This window comes from Anticarsia gemmatalis, chromosome Z, assembly GCF_050436995.1.
Source record: "Anticarsia gemmatalis isolate Benzon Research Colony breed Stoneville strain chromosome Z, ilAntGemm2 primary, whole genome shotgun sequence".
NCBI lineage: Eukaryota > Metazoa > Arthropoda > Insecta > Lepidoptera > Erebidae > Anticarsia > Anticarsia gemmatalis.
The window spans coordinates 11548073-11565110 of record NC_134776.1 but is presented as its reverse complement, the minus strand read 5'-3'; the positions used below and the strand labels follow the sequence as shown (position 1 = coordinate 11565110).

Here is a 17038-nt window from a genome sequence, read left to right as displayed (position 1 = left end):
CGGTCGCAGTACGCATTACCTTTTTTATCTCACTCCAAAAGACAACGTCTGTATTGAATATAATATTATTACTACTAGGTAGGTACGTTATACTCGATCCATGGGCCAAATACGTGATGTTTAGTGTTCAGCAACACATTTAAATTGGGATTTTACTACTTATAAATTTTTCTACTTATAAATTCTGCATATAAAAAGTTATTACAATTATAAACAAATACCTAGGTACTTATATTCGAATTGGCGCTTTGGTAACGTGACCACTTCGCCCCAATAATCACGGCTATAACTATAACCGTAGCTCTGCGTGTGGTGGGTTTCAATAACAGAATTTCACCCAGGAAAGTATTTTCGTGATGAGCTCTGTAAGTTAATGGTCAAAGAATTAAGTACTTAGATAGGTAGCCATTTTTATAAGTTGGCTTGTCACCATAGTACGAACTCTGCAAAGACAAAATATTAACAAAGCTATATTTATTAAATCGAGACGTTTATTATGTAAAGCGTAAAACGAAACGTTACGTTGATGTGTCGAAGTGTCGACATGCCATCGCGTTTCATATTTTTGACAAACTACGAACGAGATAGTGAATAGGATTTCTCAACGTGGGTGACAGAGATAGAACCATCACTATTTCTACGTATGCTACATGTTTTGTGTTATACTCTCTGGAACGAGAGAGGCAGTAACATCGTCCGTCTTTCGTAATAGTTTGGAAATAGAGGTAAAAATCTTTAAAAATGTTTCATACAACTCGGAGGTAGTTTCCTATGGCTTGTGATGTTTCATGAAGAGTGAATTTTCAAATAAGTTACCACTACTCGGCTGCTGTGGAAGATGTAATCAAAATTTCATATGGTCCACGTCGAGACATGGGTTCCAGAGTAAGGTAATTACGAACGTTTCACGTTGTAGGGCTGATACTCGGCCTCAGTCTAGTGCTTTATTGTAACAATTTGATGTTGATAAGTTGCTGTCGTTGGAGCTAGTAAGCGACCCTACCGATCTGATCTTTTTATTGGGATCATCATGTAACTCCATCTTGCTTTTTAGTTTTATTTACCTTTCAATTTCCTATGAAACATTGCGCTCTCCACAAGATAACAGTAATTTGTGTCGTCCGCTGATATAATAGCTTCCTGTGGTGGGTGTCTCTACAAGTTTCTATTGGTGAAATCAATTTTTATGTGTGTGCACAGTGATCATATTAAATTTGCATGATAACAATACCAGTTGAATGGTTGTATGATTGGTTCTTTGCAGGAGATAACATTGTCATAAATAGTTTTTGTGTATTATTAGATGATAATATGTTCCTGACTGTCTTATCAGAAATATAAAACAAACTGTATGTTATTGGTTAGATTAGTTGTATTGTAGCAATTATAATTTAGCTAAATTTTAAATTAAACATAGTACCTCATTTAAAATACTAATATTATTGAGAAAACATTGTCCACATTACGTCCGGTCAACATGTGTATTGAAGATATTGATACCTAAGATATTTTAGAATGTAAAAAGACGATTTCACATTGACATACATAATTGCTGTGGTTTTTAGGTAAACTCTTCAAAAGAGATTAATGTGACAAGATTTTATATAGTTATAATAACAACAGTGTGTTTATAAAACGGTACAGTTTGTTATCTCATTGAACAATAACCACAATAAACTTCATCTATGTGGACAAAAATAAATAGTTTTTTCAAAATTTAAAATATTATGCTTTATATAATTTTGTTGAAACTTAACAGCTTAGTTTAAATGCAAAGATGAATATAAGTTTGGATCTATTTATGCATTATGTACCAGACCATGACGAGTCTAGACTTACATGTAATATAATCTTAAAGCTTATATGCGTGGCTGAGAAGTCTATAATAACATTTATATTATATTTATCTCATTACTGTACTGCTGCTGAACATAGGCATTTGCTCTGTGTTATGATGATTTAGACGGGTAGCCAATATGATTAGACTTATTGATACACCAATTATTACTTCCAGTCTTTAAAACATGTGATAATTTGGTTATATTAAACAACAATTTAGAAAATTTTAAAGCCCATTACCTATGCACAGACATCCTGAAATATGTACACGGTGCACATGATTTTATATTAAATTTTTCGTATAAGAAACTGTCTCTTTTTTGTTTTAAAACCTTTGTATTTTTTCAATAATGTATTCTATTTAGTGTACACTTTCTTATTTCTAATGTATTGTGAGTTTTTTCATACTTATTTTCCTGCTTCTTTTTTCAGAGACACTGTACGCTTCCTATTTGAATTATTCTGTGAAGTATCACCAGGTGATCATCTAAGGGAACCATACATATTAAAAAAATACCCAGAATCATACAAAAATGAGGAGGAACTGAAAAATATACCCAAATTTACATTTCCTTGTCAGTTAGAAAAGTAAGTAAATGTGTAATTATTAGTACTATTTAATTTGCCTCACCTGCACATTTGTCAGATATAAAAATGTTCTAAATGAAGTTAAACAGAAGATAAGTTTTTTCTAAAAACATAGCTTAAATCTACGTAACATAGTAAGTTTTTATGAAAAGTCTGTTTATCAGAAATTGCATATCTATTAACTTAGGACATTAACTTGGTGCCATTCAAGAAAGTTGTTCAATAAGAAAGTTGAAAGTCTGCTGTTTACTTTGTGCAAGCATAATGAAAAGGAAATAAGTTAAAATATAATGATCCTTTTGATTCACAAGGAATTAACATAATTATAGTACACTTCGACTTATGAAGTAACAAGATATACCTACAACAAGTTTTCCTTTATATGTTTTCAGTACATTTGCACAATACTACTCATTTGTATTAACATCGGAGGACTCTAAATATACATTTTGCTTCTGCCGGTATGATCCAAAATCAAACACTGGGCTAGTGTTACTATCACATCTGCCATGGCACGATATATTTTATAAGTAAGTATAATTTACTATTAAATTAATAGCATTAAGGTATAATAATTTTCGTGTAGAATGTTTTTGCGACACGCGATCATGAAGCATGTTTTTATGCCTTGCATTATTGTTTCTAATTATTATTTGCTAAGCGACTACCTATTAATATTGTGCTGAGATATTTCAACGGAAAGTTAAATATAACTAGTGGCCGTGATAAGCTGACGTCGACCGTGACGTCACACTCGTCAACAATGACTCACGCCGAGCATGCCTTCACAATTTGTTGTTTAACGCTAAAATAAATATTACAATGAGCTTTCCTAGTATTTGATCTTAGACATGTTTCATAGATTTAGAGGACAAAAGTGAAATCACTGACTGTACCTAATGCAAATAAATGACTAGTGTTTGCTGTGCGTGGAATGGAAATTTTGATTGTTCTATTTGACAAATCAAATGACAGCCAATGCAATAGCTGACGCAACATTATTATATTCCCTTCTCACATGAAACTATTGTGTTCATATCTGTTGAACAATGTTCCTCATCTTACAATTGTTCAAAGGTTGTTAACAATAATGAATGTTAAAATGAGACTGTTCTTTCCAGGTTATTGAATTGTATAGCAAACCTTATAAATAGTCCAGGAAAAGGAGAGTTAACATCATTCCTAGAAGCATGTCGAATACGTCCTCCTATGCCCGGGCACACGCTCAAAGTGACCTACAACGAAGGTCACAGCGTTTTCACATGCCAGTGTCCTGACAATAAACTACCAAGTATTCCGGAAAACGTAAGGATATGGAGTTCTGAAATCTAGTTGAATCTTAACTATAATTTGATCTTGATTATAATTTGTTTTACAACAAACTTTGTTTATTGCAGTGTAATTTAACGGAATACTTCAGTGCCATGGACACAAAATGCATGGCTGGGCTATGGGCCGCGTTACTTCACGAGCGCAGAGTGGCCATAGTCGCAACAAAGCCTTCGAGACTATCAGCGTGTGTGCAGGCAGCGAATGCAACACTATTCCCTATGTCATGGCAACACATATTCATTCCCATATTACCAAAACATCTAGTTGATTATTTATTGGCGCCCATGCCATTTCTAATTGGAGTTCCTAGAAGTGTGATGGAGGTTAGTATTTAACCATTTTTAGACTTGTTAGTAAAAAGTTTGTCTCCACTATGAATTAAAATAATGTTATTTTATTGCAGAATGTGAGAATGTCGGAAATAGGTGATGTGGTTGTATTAGATGTAGATGCAAATGAGCTCAGAACTCCATTTAACGATTTGGAGAGTCTTCCATCGGATTTAGTAAGTATCAACCGTGCGTGCTACATGCAAACTAATGTTGATGATAACCGAGATATGGCATTGTGAAACATCATTTTTGTTTATTTTTTTCAGGTAGCAAGTTTAAAGAAAGCTTTAAGTGATAAAAATGCTCTCGGTGATGCTGTGTCTCGGGCCTTTTTGCGTGCGCTAGTGTGTTTGATAGGTGGATATCGTGATGCTATCAAGTAAGAGTTTATTCATGTGCCTGTTAACAAATTTTAGCTCAAGCATTACACACTAGAATTCGTGTCGTAGACGTATTAATTACACACTGAATTAATCTATTAGACAGCTGAGAAATTCACACAACAATAATTACTCGTTTATTACAAATATTTCGACAATATTAATAACTCTGCTTTCTTTTAGAATTGAGAATGGTCAGCTGATTACATTTAATCCAGAGGCTTTTGTAAGGACCAGAAAACATATGCAACCATTCCTTAAAAAGATATTACAGTCGCAAATATTTCGACAGGTAAGTAAGAGAACAAGTAACATGTTGAACATTTAATCCATTTTCAGGGTTTCTAACATTTTGATTAAATTACAGTTTATTGATGAAAGACTGGATCTACTAAACTCAGGACGAGGTTTTAACGACGAGTTCGAAGTGGAGTGCAATCTTTACGCCGACAAACTGAACACTGGCAGTGGACAGAAACTAAAACAACAGTACAGGGATTGGGCCAAAACCGTCAAGAAAGAAGGAGGCGCATTCTTTAAGACTGTCAAAGATAAGGTAACTGATGTCCCAGGTCTGTCATCTCTCATATGTCGTGAGGTTTGGGTTTAACATTCCACTTAAAATATAATCAACTACATATGGAGTGTATAGTAGTGTGTAATCTAAAACCTGTGCCATATTTACGCTGTGTTATTTTCCAAAGCTTATTTTTTGTTTACGCATGATTTTTTTCAAATTCACCAAGGGAAATGGTGCATGATACAAAATTTGATCATGCAACTCATAGAACACACTACTTTTGTCGATCTACCTACACATTAAATTATCGACATTTCTAAGAATAATTTTCTTTCATATACCATTACCTTTTGTATAACGTTTCTTCGCTGGCCTATATATTACCAATAAGAATACAGGAAAGTGGGTGTTTCATACCTAGAAATACTACTTGCGATATCATGAAATATCATATCATATTCTGGGTGCGACTGTTTTCTGTCACCGGGCAATTATGTCGTAAACCATATTGTTATATGAAAACAGCAAACAAAATAACCAAACACTGAAACTCTGTAGAAAAAATATTAGAATGAATCAATGTAGGTTAGGGTCTATCCCACTAGTCCCGTTGAGTTGTCCCGTGACGGGACAAAGGTAGCATATTTAAATCATGCGAGTTCTATTGATACAAACTGCATATTTATTTTAAAGTTATCATTGTTATTTGTTAATGTGCTGTCTATGCCTAAGGCCTCAGATAATATCAACGACGATTTCTATAAATATTATTATTTGTTGAACATTTTCCTCATCGGTGATTAACGATACTTCTGTTCTATTCAAATTCTGTAGTACGCATAATATTATAATGTAACAAGTCTTAAGCGCGATTGAAAATTAAAGGCTAGAATACCTTATTTATTTTCCCGACGTTTTGATCGAATTATATCAACCGTGGTTACGAGCTGACTGATGTGGTTGTTTAAAAAATAGCAAACGTTTGTAAATAAAATTTCCTGCTATAATATGTGATAAGAAGACAGTAGTTTAAAATTATTATATTGATATTTATTACGTAACACCGGGAGCCAAATATCACCATACAATTTGTACAGAAACACTCATTTTTCCTCTTCTATCATGTTGTAGGGTTGCCACGCTATAATATTAAATCATCAGTGTTACTATACGATATGACATGAAGTAAAAAGTAGTAGTTAAAACTCGCGTTACATTTATCATTATTATTAAAATGAGTAGATTTGGGATTCTCTAAAATATTTTATTATCCTTCAGTCTTTATAAATTAATTAGTAATTGGTCTTCTAAAATTCAATAATCGTGAATTATACTTCGATCTCTCATATCGGCTTTTACTATTCTTATTTCTTTTGAGACTACGTATCTCTAAACTTATAATCTTACTTTTATTATTATCTTGTTGACTAAATAATACGCTCCATTATAAATGACTAGCTTTCTGCCATCGGCTTTCCACGCGTGGAATTTTCGAAAATCCTCTTATAGTGCTCTTCTGCACTTCTTAAGAAATACCAAATTTCAATTTTCTACGTTCAATAGCTTTAGTTGTGCGTTGTCCATCAATGAATGACTCAGTAACGAAAGAGTTTTATGTATTGATAAGCTTAGACTTAAAGTGTAGGTACAATAAGATTCTATTCTACAGATAGCGGCCTATTATAACGCTGTAGTATAATTCCCATTTTTCTCTTGGTGTAAGCAAACGTGTAGAGGAATGAAACAAACGTTTTATTTGATTACTTTCTATTAACGATTAAATGCAATGGTTACCCTAAAACATGTCGCTACCATAGCTTGCATGCTGTAAGTACCCGAGTTATTCTTTTTTGCTTTAAAATATGACTATTTGCAGGCGAACCCAGCAGTGCAATCGGCGGTCAAAACGGTGAGTCCTAGCGAACTCTTGTCTCTCAATGACCTGATCTTGCACTGTTAGACATAACTTGGTGGAGAATACTTTTATAAGTAGATTATTAGACACGATATTTTATTCGGTGATGGTATTACGGTGTGTAGTGTACTATATTATTATGTCGGGGAAAAAGTCTTTTCGCATTATGGTATGTATGAACTTGTAATAAAATCTTTTCTCTGCACAAAAAAGCTCAATATTTGGGTTGGGCACGAGCTCACTGAAAGAAACCTAATGAACCGTATACTCATTTGTGATTCTTGAAGCCAAAGAGATTTTATTACAAGTACATACATACTATAATGCGAAAAGACTTTTTCCCCGACCTTATATATTTCTTATTCATTTTACTTATGTATGCATTTTTGTTATATCTGTAGTGAATTGACTTCTCTTTTCCTATTTATGTATGCTATGTATAATTATTATTTTATAGTTATAAAAGGTAATTACTCAATTGAGTATGTTGCATTAAATTTTCTGGAAAAATCACAATTGAGTTGTGAGAGATTTGAATCAGTAATCATCAATAAGAATTGCCTTTATCCCGTTAAATATCTTTCATTAAGACTGTTTGCAAAAAAAACTTGTTTACCTATTGTGACCGTAATGTAAATACTTTACTATACGTAGGTATTCTGTATGTAAGTATGTCTCTGTAAGGTCAACTGGGTGATTACCTCTACATATATTATGTACTTATAAATATCTAAGATAGCATGAATGTTTATCTACAAGTTTATTTCTATATTGTTTATACGTGTATTTTTATTATATTATTAAGTATCAGCTTGGCACACGAGATTATCTTAGAATTGGCAATTTTGCGATATTGTTCATTAAATTATTTTATTGCTGCGTGCGTTTCTACACACACTAAGTCCGTTCGTACAAGAAGGCTACGCAATACATACCAATTTTAGTCTTCGCGCTTGTATGAACCCCAATAGATTTGAATGGTGGTAGTCGCTTGAAGACTAGAATACTGAGTATTGGAGATTTTTATAGCCTTGTACTAAGGGCTTAACAGTTATTACAGAAATTGGCCATTAAAATACCTTTTAAAGTGGAAATGGTTTATTTTTAAATACGAGTTTATAGTTTTATGTATGTGCTGTTTCTTGCTGCGTACATTAAAAACTATTGAACGCCAATGCTAAGAAGTGTCGTGTGTTATAGCCATTATAAATACAATCTAATTATTTATTTTTTAGCTTTTTTATGACGTATAGTAAGTATACTTATAACATTGTAAGTTTTATTCATTGCATGTTTATATTCTATTATTATTTATTCTATATTTTGCTGTACTATTTATTTAATTAATATGTAATGTATATGTGCATAACAATGTATAATACATTAGCACATTGTAGTTCACAGTAGATGCAGCTTATGATCGAAGTATTTGCTCCACGAAGTTACGAATATCATGTGCTATTCAAAATTATAATATATTTCTATTCAGCACTGGGTACCGTATTACAAGAAAACACCGTATTTATTGCATGCAACTGCGTTACTTAAATGCACACATCTACATATTTTACATTTATTTTGTTATATGTATGTTCTCCTCTAGGTGGACAGTTGCTAAAACATATTGCTAAGTATCATCTGCAATGTGTAAAAGTTAATCAAATTGACATTCTCAAAGTGGATCGAAAATAGATCTGGACATAAGTGAGCAATCACGTGCGGTCCTTGACACATGCACAAGTTAACGTGATTGAAATCAATTTAAATGTCAGCACTGATTCCGATCGATAAAGATCGTGGTAGAAAACAATTTTTCTATGATTGTTCAATTGACCTGATCGTCGAGTAATGTGATTGATAGTAAACGAAACGATAATTATAAATCATTTTTATCTGGTCATTGGTATTGCCTTCATCCTTATAGGTTATATTATGATTAGTGCACCCAGGAACAAAATGTCGCCAATCAAAGAAACCATGCATGTTTCCAATATTTTACTTCAAGGTGTTGTTCGTATCGTGCTTTCAGAAATATAACTATGATAATTTTTATAATATTTCTGTTTAATGTCTAATGAAGGTCCGTCAAGGTGGAAAGAATATGAAATCGGCTGTGAAAGGATTGAAGAATAAAATACCGAGAACTGGTTCCCGACCATCGTCGATAAATACTACGGATGATAGCAGGTGATTGTTTTAAATATAAGGTCACTGATTTAGACGTAATTTTCTTTAGTATTGTAAATTGAGCATTGCTGCATATCATTTAAATGTATCATGCCTAGTTATCAAGATTTGCAGCCGTAGATATAGAATAAACAAATAGAAATAGAAAAGCGCGTGTCAAGTTCGAGGCCGAGGTTTCAATAACTCCGTAAAGCGACGCGATGTTAAGTGACGCCTAGATCAAAATACTACAAACTGTCGTCGCTCACACAAGAATACGACTTACTACTTCACCCGAGTACCATACTTTGGAAAGACTTCAAAGGTATCAGTTTTGATTGTCGTCATTGGCAGATTCTCGTGCGGGTCGGCGACGCCCGTGTCATCGGACTCATCAGACTCGTCGCCGGCGCGCGAGCCCATCGCCCCGCGCGAGCAGCCGCCCGCGCTCCCGCTCGACCTACTCACCGAGATGGAATACTTGTTCGCCAACAAGAACGCACAACGACGCGACAGCTTCCCCAACAGTTCGCACAACTCCGAAATAAGCCTCCCCGACAAAGCGGTGAGTGACACTGAAGTTTGCACCTTAAACATACGAATGTAGATGTCGTTCTTGTTAGACGCTTGTGTCTTCCTCTCAGTACCCTCATGCTTGTTAGTATAGAATCACGACTTTCGATACGCCACTTTGCATATATTAATTTCGTATGCCATTCATCTTCCGTTTTGAATTTTCATGTAAGTTATTAGATTAGTCGGTTATTATGATTGCTGCCGGTACAAGCATCTCATCTGAGTGATTTGAATTGAGTTACCTCGTTGTGAAATATCAAATTTGTTTACGAGTCTAAATAAGAGAGGTCGGGACGTTATATCATACGCTCTGTACTATATCTGGGGGCGTATCGAATGTGTGATTACATTGTTTCATTAATAGCTGTTACACAGTAGATACCTTTTTGAAATAATTGTTCATTGTCTCTCACCAGCAACTGTAGTTCTATACCTGATCACATGTAGTGACTATTGTCTGCTTCCATTTACTTTTAAAAAGGTATCTTTAGCTTGTCGTAAGTCTCCTGTTGCGCTTATTTCATGATATATGTGATAAGCTTTCGTAAACACTACTCGTGCCGCGCTTAGATAGTTGTTTTGCCCATACATATATGTGTTTAGTACCATGTGAATGCGTTACTAGCATGTACGCTCCTAGGAGCACCGTGGCACATTATTTAATTTTATTTTGCAGAAAACACTGTCACCATGTCTCCCACCCCGGTTACCGGAACGTCCCCAACCCCCAGTCCGTTACCCAATAATTTTCACAAGGAAACTAATCGATTTGTCTGACGCGCCCACGCCGCCGCCGCGCGCGACGCCCGCGACTTCCAACAACATACACTTTGTCAGTAACATCACAAAAAACGATGTGAAAACCACGCCAGACTTCCATACCAGCACGATACGCTTCACGGAAGGCAATGACAAGGCTAAGTTAAAACTGACCCTGTCGTCGAACCAGAGGAAAATGTCGCAACCGAGCGCGCCCTCGCCGTGCAATGGCACAGCGCCCAAACCTCCGGCACCCTCAGTAGGTAGAGCGAGCGTCCAGCTCGCGGGCGCTAAGCCCCGGCTCGCCCCGCGGCCCGCCGCCAACCTAGCTCCCTACAGGGCGAAACTACAAGAGGTAACTGTGATATGCTTATTTGTAATCATATCCATTTTGTACCTTGTTTTTAAACCTAAAGAGATAGCATACGTGACTTGAACTGCAAGAGTGATTTATATTGCACTAACACGAAGTTTGTCTATTTAATTATATTTACTTAAATATTAATAGAGGATAATTAATTACTTTATATCTTTATCTATCTTGTTTAAGAAATAATAGTATATAATAACAGAGCAAGGTTGAACCTTTATTCCTCACGACACATTGGCTATCTCTGAGAACTCCGCTTTTTAATACTGTCACGGTGGAAAGTTGTTATGGATCACGGGTCAATGATGTCTACTATAAAACACCAATAACAAAGCAGTTCTAATGCAGTGCATGTTTCAAATAAATAAAGGGAGAGGATCCACACTTAACAACTCCATAATAATGTGATGATACAACAAGTGAGTCAGACTCACCGGCACTCTAAAGTCGTTGAGGTGCGCTGTACGCTTAGGTTTCTACTATGATTGTAAATATTAAACGAAATTATATAAAATTGTTCCTTGTATACTAATTAGATGAATTGGCGAAATTTCGCACAAGAATTTCACTTGGTCAATACAGTGCTGACTAATGCAAATATAATTTATTTTCGGTTTTGTTTTGTCCATGACAAGTATATAAATTAGGCGATACAGTATAAATGGAATGTCTATACACTATATATTTTCACCTTGCTTTATAATTTATAATAATGCTAATGTTTTTTTTTACTAAGAAATTAGATAGTTATTTCTTTTATAACTTTTTTGTTTTGTTACCACTGACATTGAGATAGTAATGTTCCTACTAGTTCTATTGAAAATGTTTTATTATGAAAAAATAATATTTTGTGCGTTAGAACTTTGTCAATATCTATTAGGTATTATTATACGAAATCATATAAATTATACAAGAATAATAGATGTTAAAGTCTTTATAGATGCACTAATGAGAAATTATATACTTATTAGAAATTGTAGAGTAATTTAGGAGATTTCTTATTTAAATGCGGCTTGTGGAAGAAGCCTATAATAATATTATATAATAATTATTGATTTAATAACTTTATGTAGTATTAAACTATGATCTCATATGTGATCCTATATTATCTTAATTAAGATTAGATTTAAAGTGAAAATTATAATCAGATCTATTGAAACAGTGTTTCAAGCCATCACAATAAAACTAGTGGGAAGTAGTATAATGATGCCTTCTTGTATTTGTACCTATCATTATTATTTATATAAATTTTGACACGAGCACTTGTATATAATACACTGTTTGTCGTCTGTCAGCAAGATCGTGCTTACATAGAACTTGCAGATGCATGTTACTAAATATAAGTATGCATAAATAATGGATTTTTATTTTTTAGAAGTAGTTACACAATTGAGTTCCGCATACAAGATATAAGCTACATGTAATATCCTACCTTACTCTCATCATACTATCACTGGAGCATTCTCTGCTTCTTTCTTTCCCTCTATTATCGGTACATTTGCGACCTCAATAATTATGTGTAAGTAATTTTGTATATCGATCAAATAGCGTTTCACTTCTAAATTTTGATCGTTTGTGCCTTGTATTATGCTAATCATAAATATTTTCACCTGTAATCTAGAAGTTTAAAGACCGTGTGATTGCTCCCAATATAATGATATGTTTTGGTATGTTTGTTTGAGATTGATCGCTTGCGTATATACAAGCACGATAAAGTAGTAATGCACCCAGCGATGTGTCGCTTTGTGTTTGTTTAACTCACATATTTCTTTTTCAGTCGTGTGGCTCAGATTCTGATCTCATTAAACTGGACGATTCACCGACAGACCTAGAAGATTTCGATCCGCTCAAGTGTCGTGATAAAAGTCAGAAAGTTGAACAAATCAAGTCAACAGACAGTGCTCTCTTACACGAATACGGACTAGACTTTAGCCAATTCGGTATGTTTGACTACTCGGCAGGATCGAGCGACCGACAGGAGCCCGCCTCTAATGTTCCCAAAGGGTGGACCACGTTTAATTAGTACATACATGTTTCTCTTAGCCCTCTCTACTCGATGTATATTTGTATAGATCGCGTCAAACTATAATTATTATGTATAATGCTTCGATTTTTTATATACACCATTTTTTATTTATTATGGCAAGAAGTGATTAATATTAGTTATTCATGTATGAAGAAATGTATATAGTGTTACATATCAATGAGTTGTAAATTAATTGGTAAAGTTTAATCAATAACAATGATATTTGTATATGTGTTGTAGATCGATTGCGTAAGATTCATGTGTATAGTAAATGTAAAGTAAATATTTTATTTAATTATGGGTGAATAACTACGGTTGGTTTCTTTTGAAACAGCCCCAAGTGCTTCTAGTTCTTCCGAATGATAAGTCTTATTTATGTAATATTTTGTTCGTTCCTATTTGTCACATGATTTCAATCACAATTATTTAATACGTACATAAATATGCATATTTAATGGTTACGATTCTTTTTTACAATTATATTAATTATTTATTGTATACTTACGTTTAATGAAATAAACTCCTACACTTAAAGATATTCTCAAAATATTTTGTATTGCAAGTTTTAAGACAAAAAACATAGCATTCAATTATTTACATCTTCAAATTATCTTGAACTCGATATAATTATGTAATTTAAAGTACAATTACCTGTTTATAAGATATTGGAATTATTTTGTCTAAATCTATATTTGTTTATATATTGGAGGATTATTTTTAAGGTGCTTTGTAAGAGTTAAGAAACCTATTTACGGAAACACGAATATAAATTACTTTCAGATAATAGGGATGCAGTGATTTCATAAACGTTTGATGATATTGTCCTAATGGTAGTGTCGAATAATAAAATAGAAATAGTTAATGCTTGCAGTTATCGCTTGAATTTCAAATGTTTCATAATATAAAATTGATAATTTGGATCATATTTTCATCACAAAAATTATGTAGCAGCAAACATGAAATTGTGAGACTGAGCTTTGATCGTGTCAACGTATGTAGGTAGGTAGACAAATCATAAATAAAATAATGATCTAACGTGTTGATTCAATGTCAGGCTGGACTTGTACCTGATGCTTATCATAAACTGATCTATACGATACTGCTACAGTCGCCAATATGTCTATTGTCTAGAGGCCAAACTTGTGTAGAGAATATGTGATCTGAGAAATTGCTTTGTAGAGATGAGTACTAGAATTAAAATGAGAAGTCTCGAGAGGCTGTAGCAGCGTCATAGAGCTGTAGCCAAAATATATATCTACTTACAATACCTGAGCACAAACATGTGATAGATAAATCCCGTACAGTGTGATGTGTACTGAAACAGTTTGTTTGAACAACAAATTGATTAATAGGTCTGGTTTTAAGATAAGCTACGTATCTGTGTTTAGCCGTTATCCCCAAGATAACAACGCTAACGACACTCAATATTGTAGTTACAATGTGATCTGGGATGTTATTCCCATTTACCAATAAACGATTTACAAAAGACAATATATTGTTTTCAGTTCAAATCATAAATTGTTGATTGACAGGATTTTATATTTATGCGCAATTTCGATAGTCGTCCACCTCCAAGCTGCAGCTACACACCTCGGTTAGTAATTTAGTAACCATTGATACTTATTTAAATTGATATCAATCAGATGATTATTTTCTTCAAAAGTAAGTAAGTAAGGAAATTTAGAAAAAAGGAAAAATTACGTTACGAACGTCTTTAATTTATCGGAATACTCTAATAAACATTTTATAGATTTTTTGGTGGTCAAATCGCTAACTACAAATAAATTTTGCGGTCAACAAAGGTACTATGAGGATTTAAAAAAATCAAATTATATATTTTCGTATGACTAAGGTAACCGTTAACACAGATCCTTGAGAAATATGCACTAGGAGACTTTGGCCGTACGCTGACAGAGGTACATCGTCTGCATCTTGGGTCTGAGCTTTGAGATGTCTGGGAAAGTATGTTTTGTTGCTTGAAGTTTCATATGCTGCGGTTTGACCAGGATTCTGTGTGAAATTTATGCTTTTTTGCTTGGGTCATACGTACATCTGCTAGTGGTGTGTGTAACTTTAATATTGTACCACATGGCATAAAATATACGAGGATATAAGTATTGCAGCAGTAGTTGACTTGTTAGTAGTTAACACTGGACCATAATTCTTCTACTGCGTCCTTACCCACTTCTACGGGCGCAGCTTAAACATACTAAGGTAGACCTAAGTATGAACCAGCACTACAGATTATAACAGCTGGTATGAGTCACTATACGCAAGTAGCTATTACAAGGAACATGATTCATCAACTGCATAGATTTGAAGACATTCAATTGAGTAAGTACTTAACATCTCCAATCTCATATATCATCGTACACCTATGTACCTATAACAGTCTGTTAATCTAACCAGTTGTCATACTACGAGGTTCGACGAAAATCACGAGATCTCCAGTTCGATTCTGGGGTGGACCGAGAGGACAGCTTTCTCAATATTTATCTGTATAAATAAATATTCTCAGTAGCACATAGACCTTACAAATTGTGTAAGTACTTAAACATAACAGAAAGTTATAGCAACTGATTATAAAAGTTAATTGAAATTGGGCCGTCGGAACTTATAAATATTATTAAATAAATATTATTGGACAACTCACACACGGTCATTTGATTCCAAACTAAGCAGAGCTTGTACTATGGTAACCAAATAACTGATAAACATACTTATATACTTCTAAATACATACTTATATAGATACATTTACATCCAGGCTCAGAACAAATACTCGTTCTCATCACACAAAGATTTGTCCCGGGTGGGATTCGAACCCACCACACGCGGCGCTACGGTTGTTGCGGCGAGGTGACCGCTTAAACCACTGCGCCAAACGTGCAGTATAGGAACATAGAAGTTGTTGAAAGAACTAGTAAGAAAGAAGTATGACGCTTACCAACTGCAGTCAATTATGTAAGTAAGTAAAGTACCTACCTACCTACGTAGGAACGCATTATGGAAAAATCTAAATATCGCGAGTGTTATGTGCTGACGCTTTTTTACAAAATATGCTGATAGATAGCCAATCGTCGACGAATCAATAGTAGAAGAATTCGTGTTATAGAAAGGCTTTAGAAATTCAAATACAATCATTGCTGGTTGAGTAGCAATATTAGCAATTTGCAATGTTATGAAGTTAAATCAACGACTACCAGAACAAGAATACTTACAACAAACTTTGATTCAGTATCGCTACTGCAAACTCGGTTAAAAATCCCCACATTACTACCTACTCAAACCAGTAATCTAGGTAACCTGATTAATATAATTGTGTAGGCCAACTAAGTATAAAACCCGAATCACGGACCATTTGTGGGTTGCACCAATGCGTTGCCTTCAATGCCTTGTAAGGGAATCGAACCCACGATCTCCCGACACATTGGTAGCGGCGCGTGGCGATTAGGTACCTGAACCCATGCGTCACGTAGGCCGAGTACCTACTTAATTGTACATGAGATCGGACCCACAACATTATGCTGCTCCATCATTAATGCATGACTAATGTTTGGTTACTCGGTGTTAGTACAAATAAAAGTTAAAATACTAAATTAATAAATCCAGGTAGGCATTTCCCTTACTTCGAAGGGTATTCATAATTTTATAGTAAAATGTCAGCAAAACCGATAATCCAATGAACCCAACGTTGGTAATTATCTTACTTTCGATTGCGTTGGGAAGAGGCTTCCGCTCAGCAGACGTCTTAACTACTTTATACTTAGATTTTTAATTGAGTTTTCTTTATTCGTCGAGGTGTTTTTTTAAATTTACAAGTAAGGATTCAGGTATCTATAAATACTTTGGTGGTCGGTACCGTTTTAGTGCCAATTTGGTTTTGCTGCTTAGGGGTGTGTTTATGAGCGTGTTTTCTTCAAGATGCTTTGGTTTTCAGTCTATGTAGTGTCGTAAGTATATGGTTGATAGCCTTTCTTTTTTTAAGACTACTGCGCTTATTGTGTCGCGGGACTTTAAAAAACATACAAACAACAGACACAGAGTACAAGTCAGTACAACAAGAACCGAACCAATTATTTGTTGATTGCACGAATCCCTGTGTTCTGGGAATCGAACTCGCGAGTACCTCCCGAGGTAATCTATCTAGAGCAACCGTTTGAATAGCACCTAGCCTTACTAACCTATATTTGATAGGTTCTCTTTGTGGTCTACCTCGACCTCCCGACGCAATGG

At 34.4% G+C, this 17038-nt stretch overlaps 1 protein-coding gene across 3 annotated transcripts; it reads left to right on the top strand.

The window, feature by feature from the left end:
• The first annotated feature begins 679 nt into the window (after positions 1-679).
• Positions 680-14294, top strand: LOC142986182 (DENN domain-containing protein 1A-like). Of its 3 annotated transcripts, XM_076134503.1 has the most exons (14): positions 680-890; positions 2272-2427; positions 2820-2957; positions 3549-3732; positions 3825-4082; positions 4163-4264; positions 4358-4470; positions 4655-4763; positions 4839-5027; positions 6868-6900; positions 8987-9093; positions 9427-9637; positions 10325-10762; positions 12555-14294. In XM_076134503.1, exons 1-14 carry the CDS (start codon positions 874-876, stop codon positions 12798-12800), a joined length of 2301 nt encoding a protein of 766 aa, XP_075990618.1. In that variant the 5' UTR covers positions 680-873; the 3' UTR covers positions 12801-14294. The 3 variants fall into 3 exon arrangements, with proteins under 3 accessions (XP_075990618.1, XP_075990619.1, XP_075990620.1); XM_076134504.1 differs by lacking the exon at positions 6868-6900; XM_076134505.1 differs by lacking the exon at positions 10325-10762.
• Positions 14295-17038: the final 2744 nt, after the last annotated feature.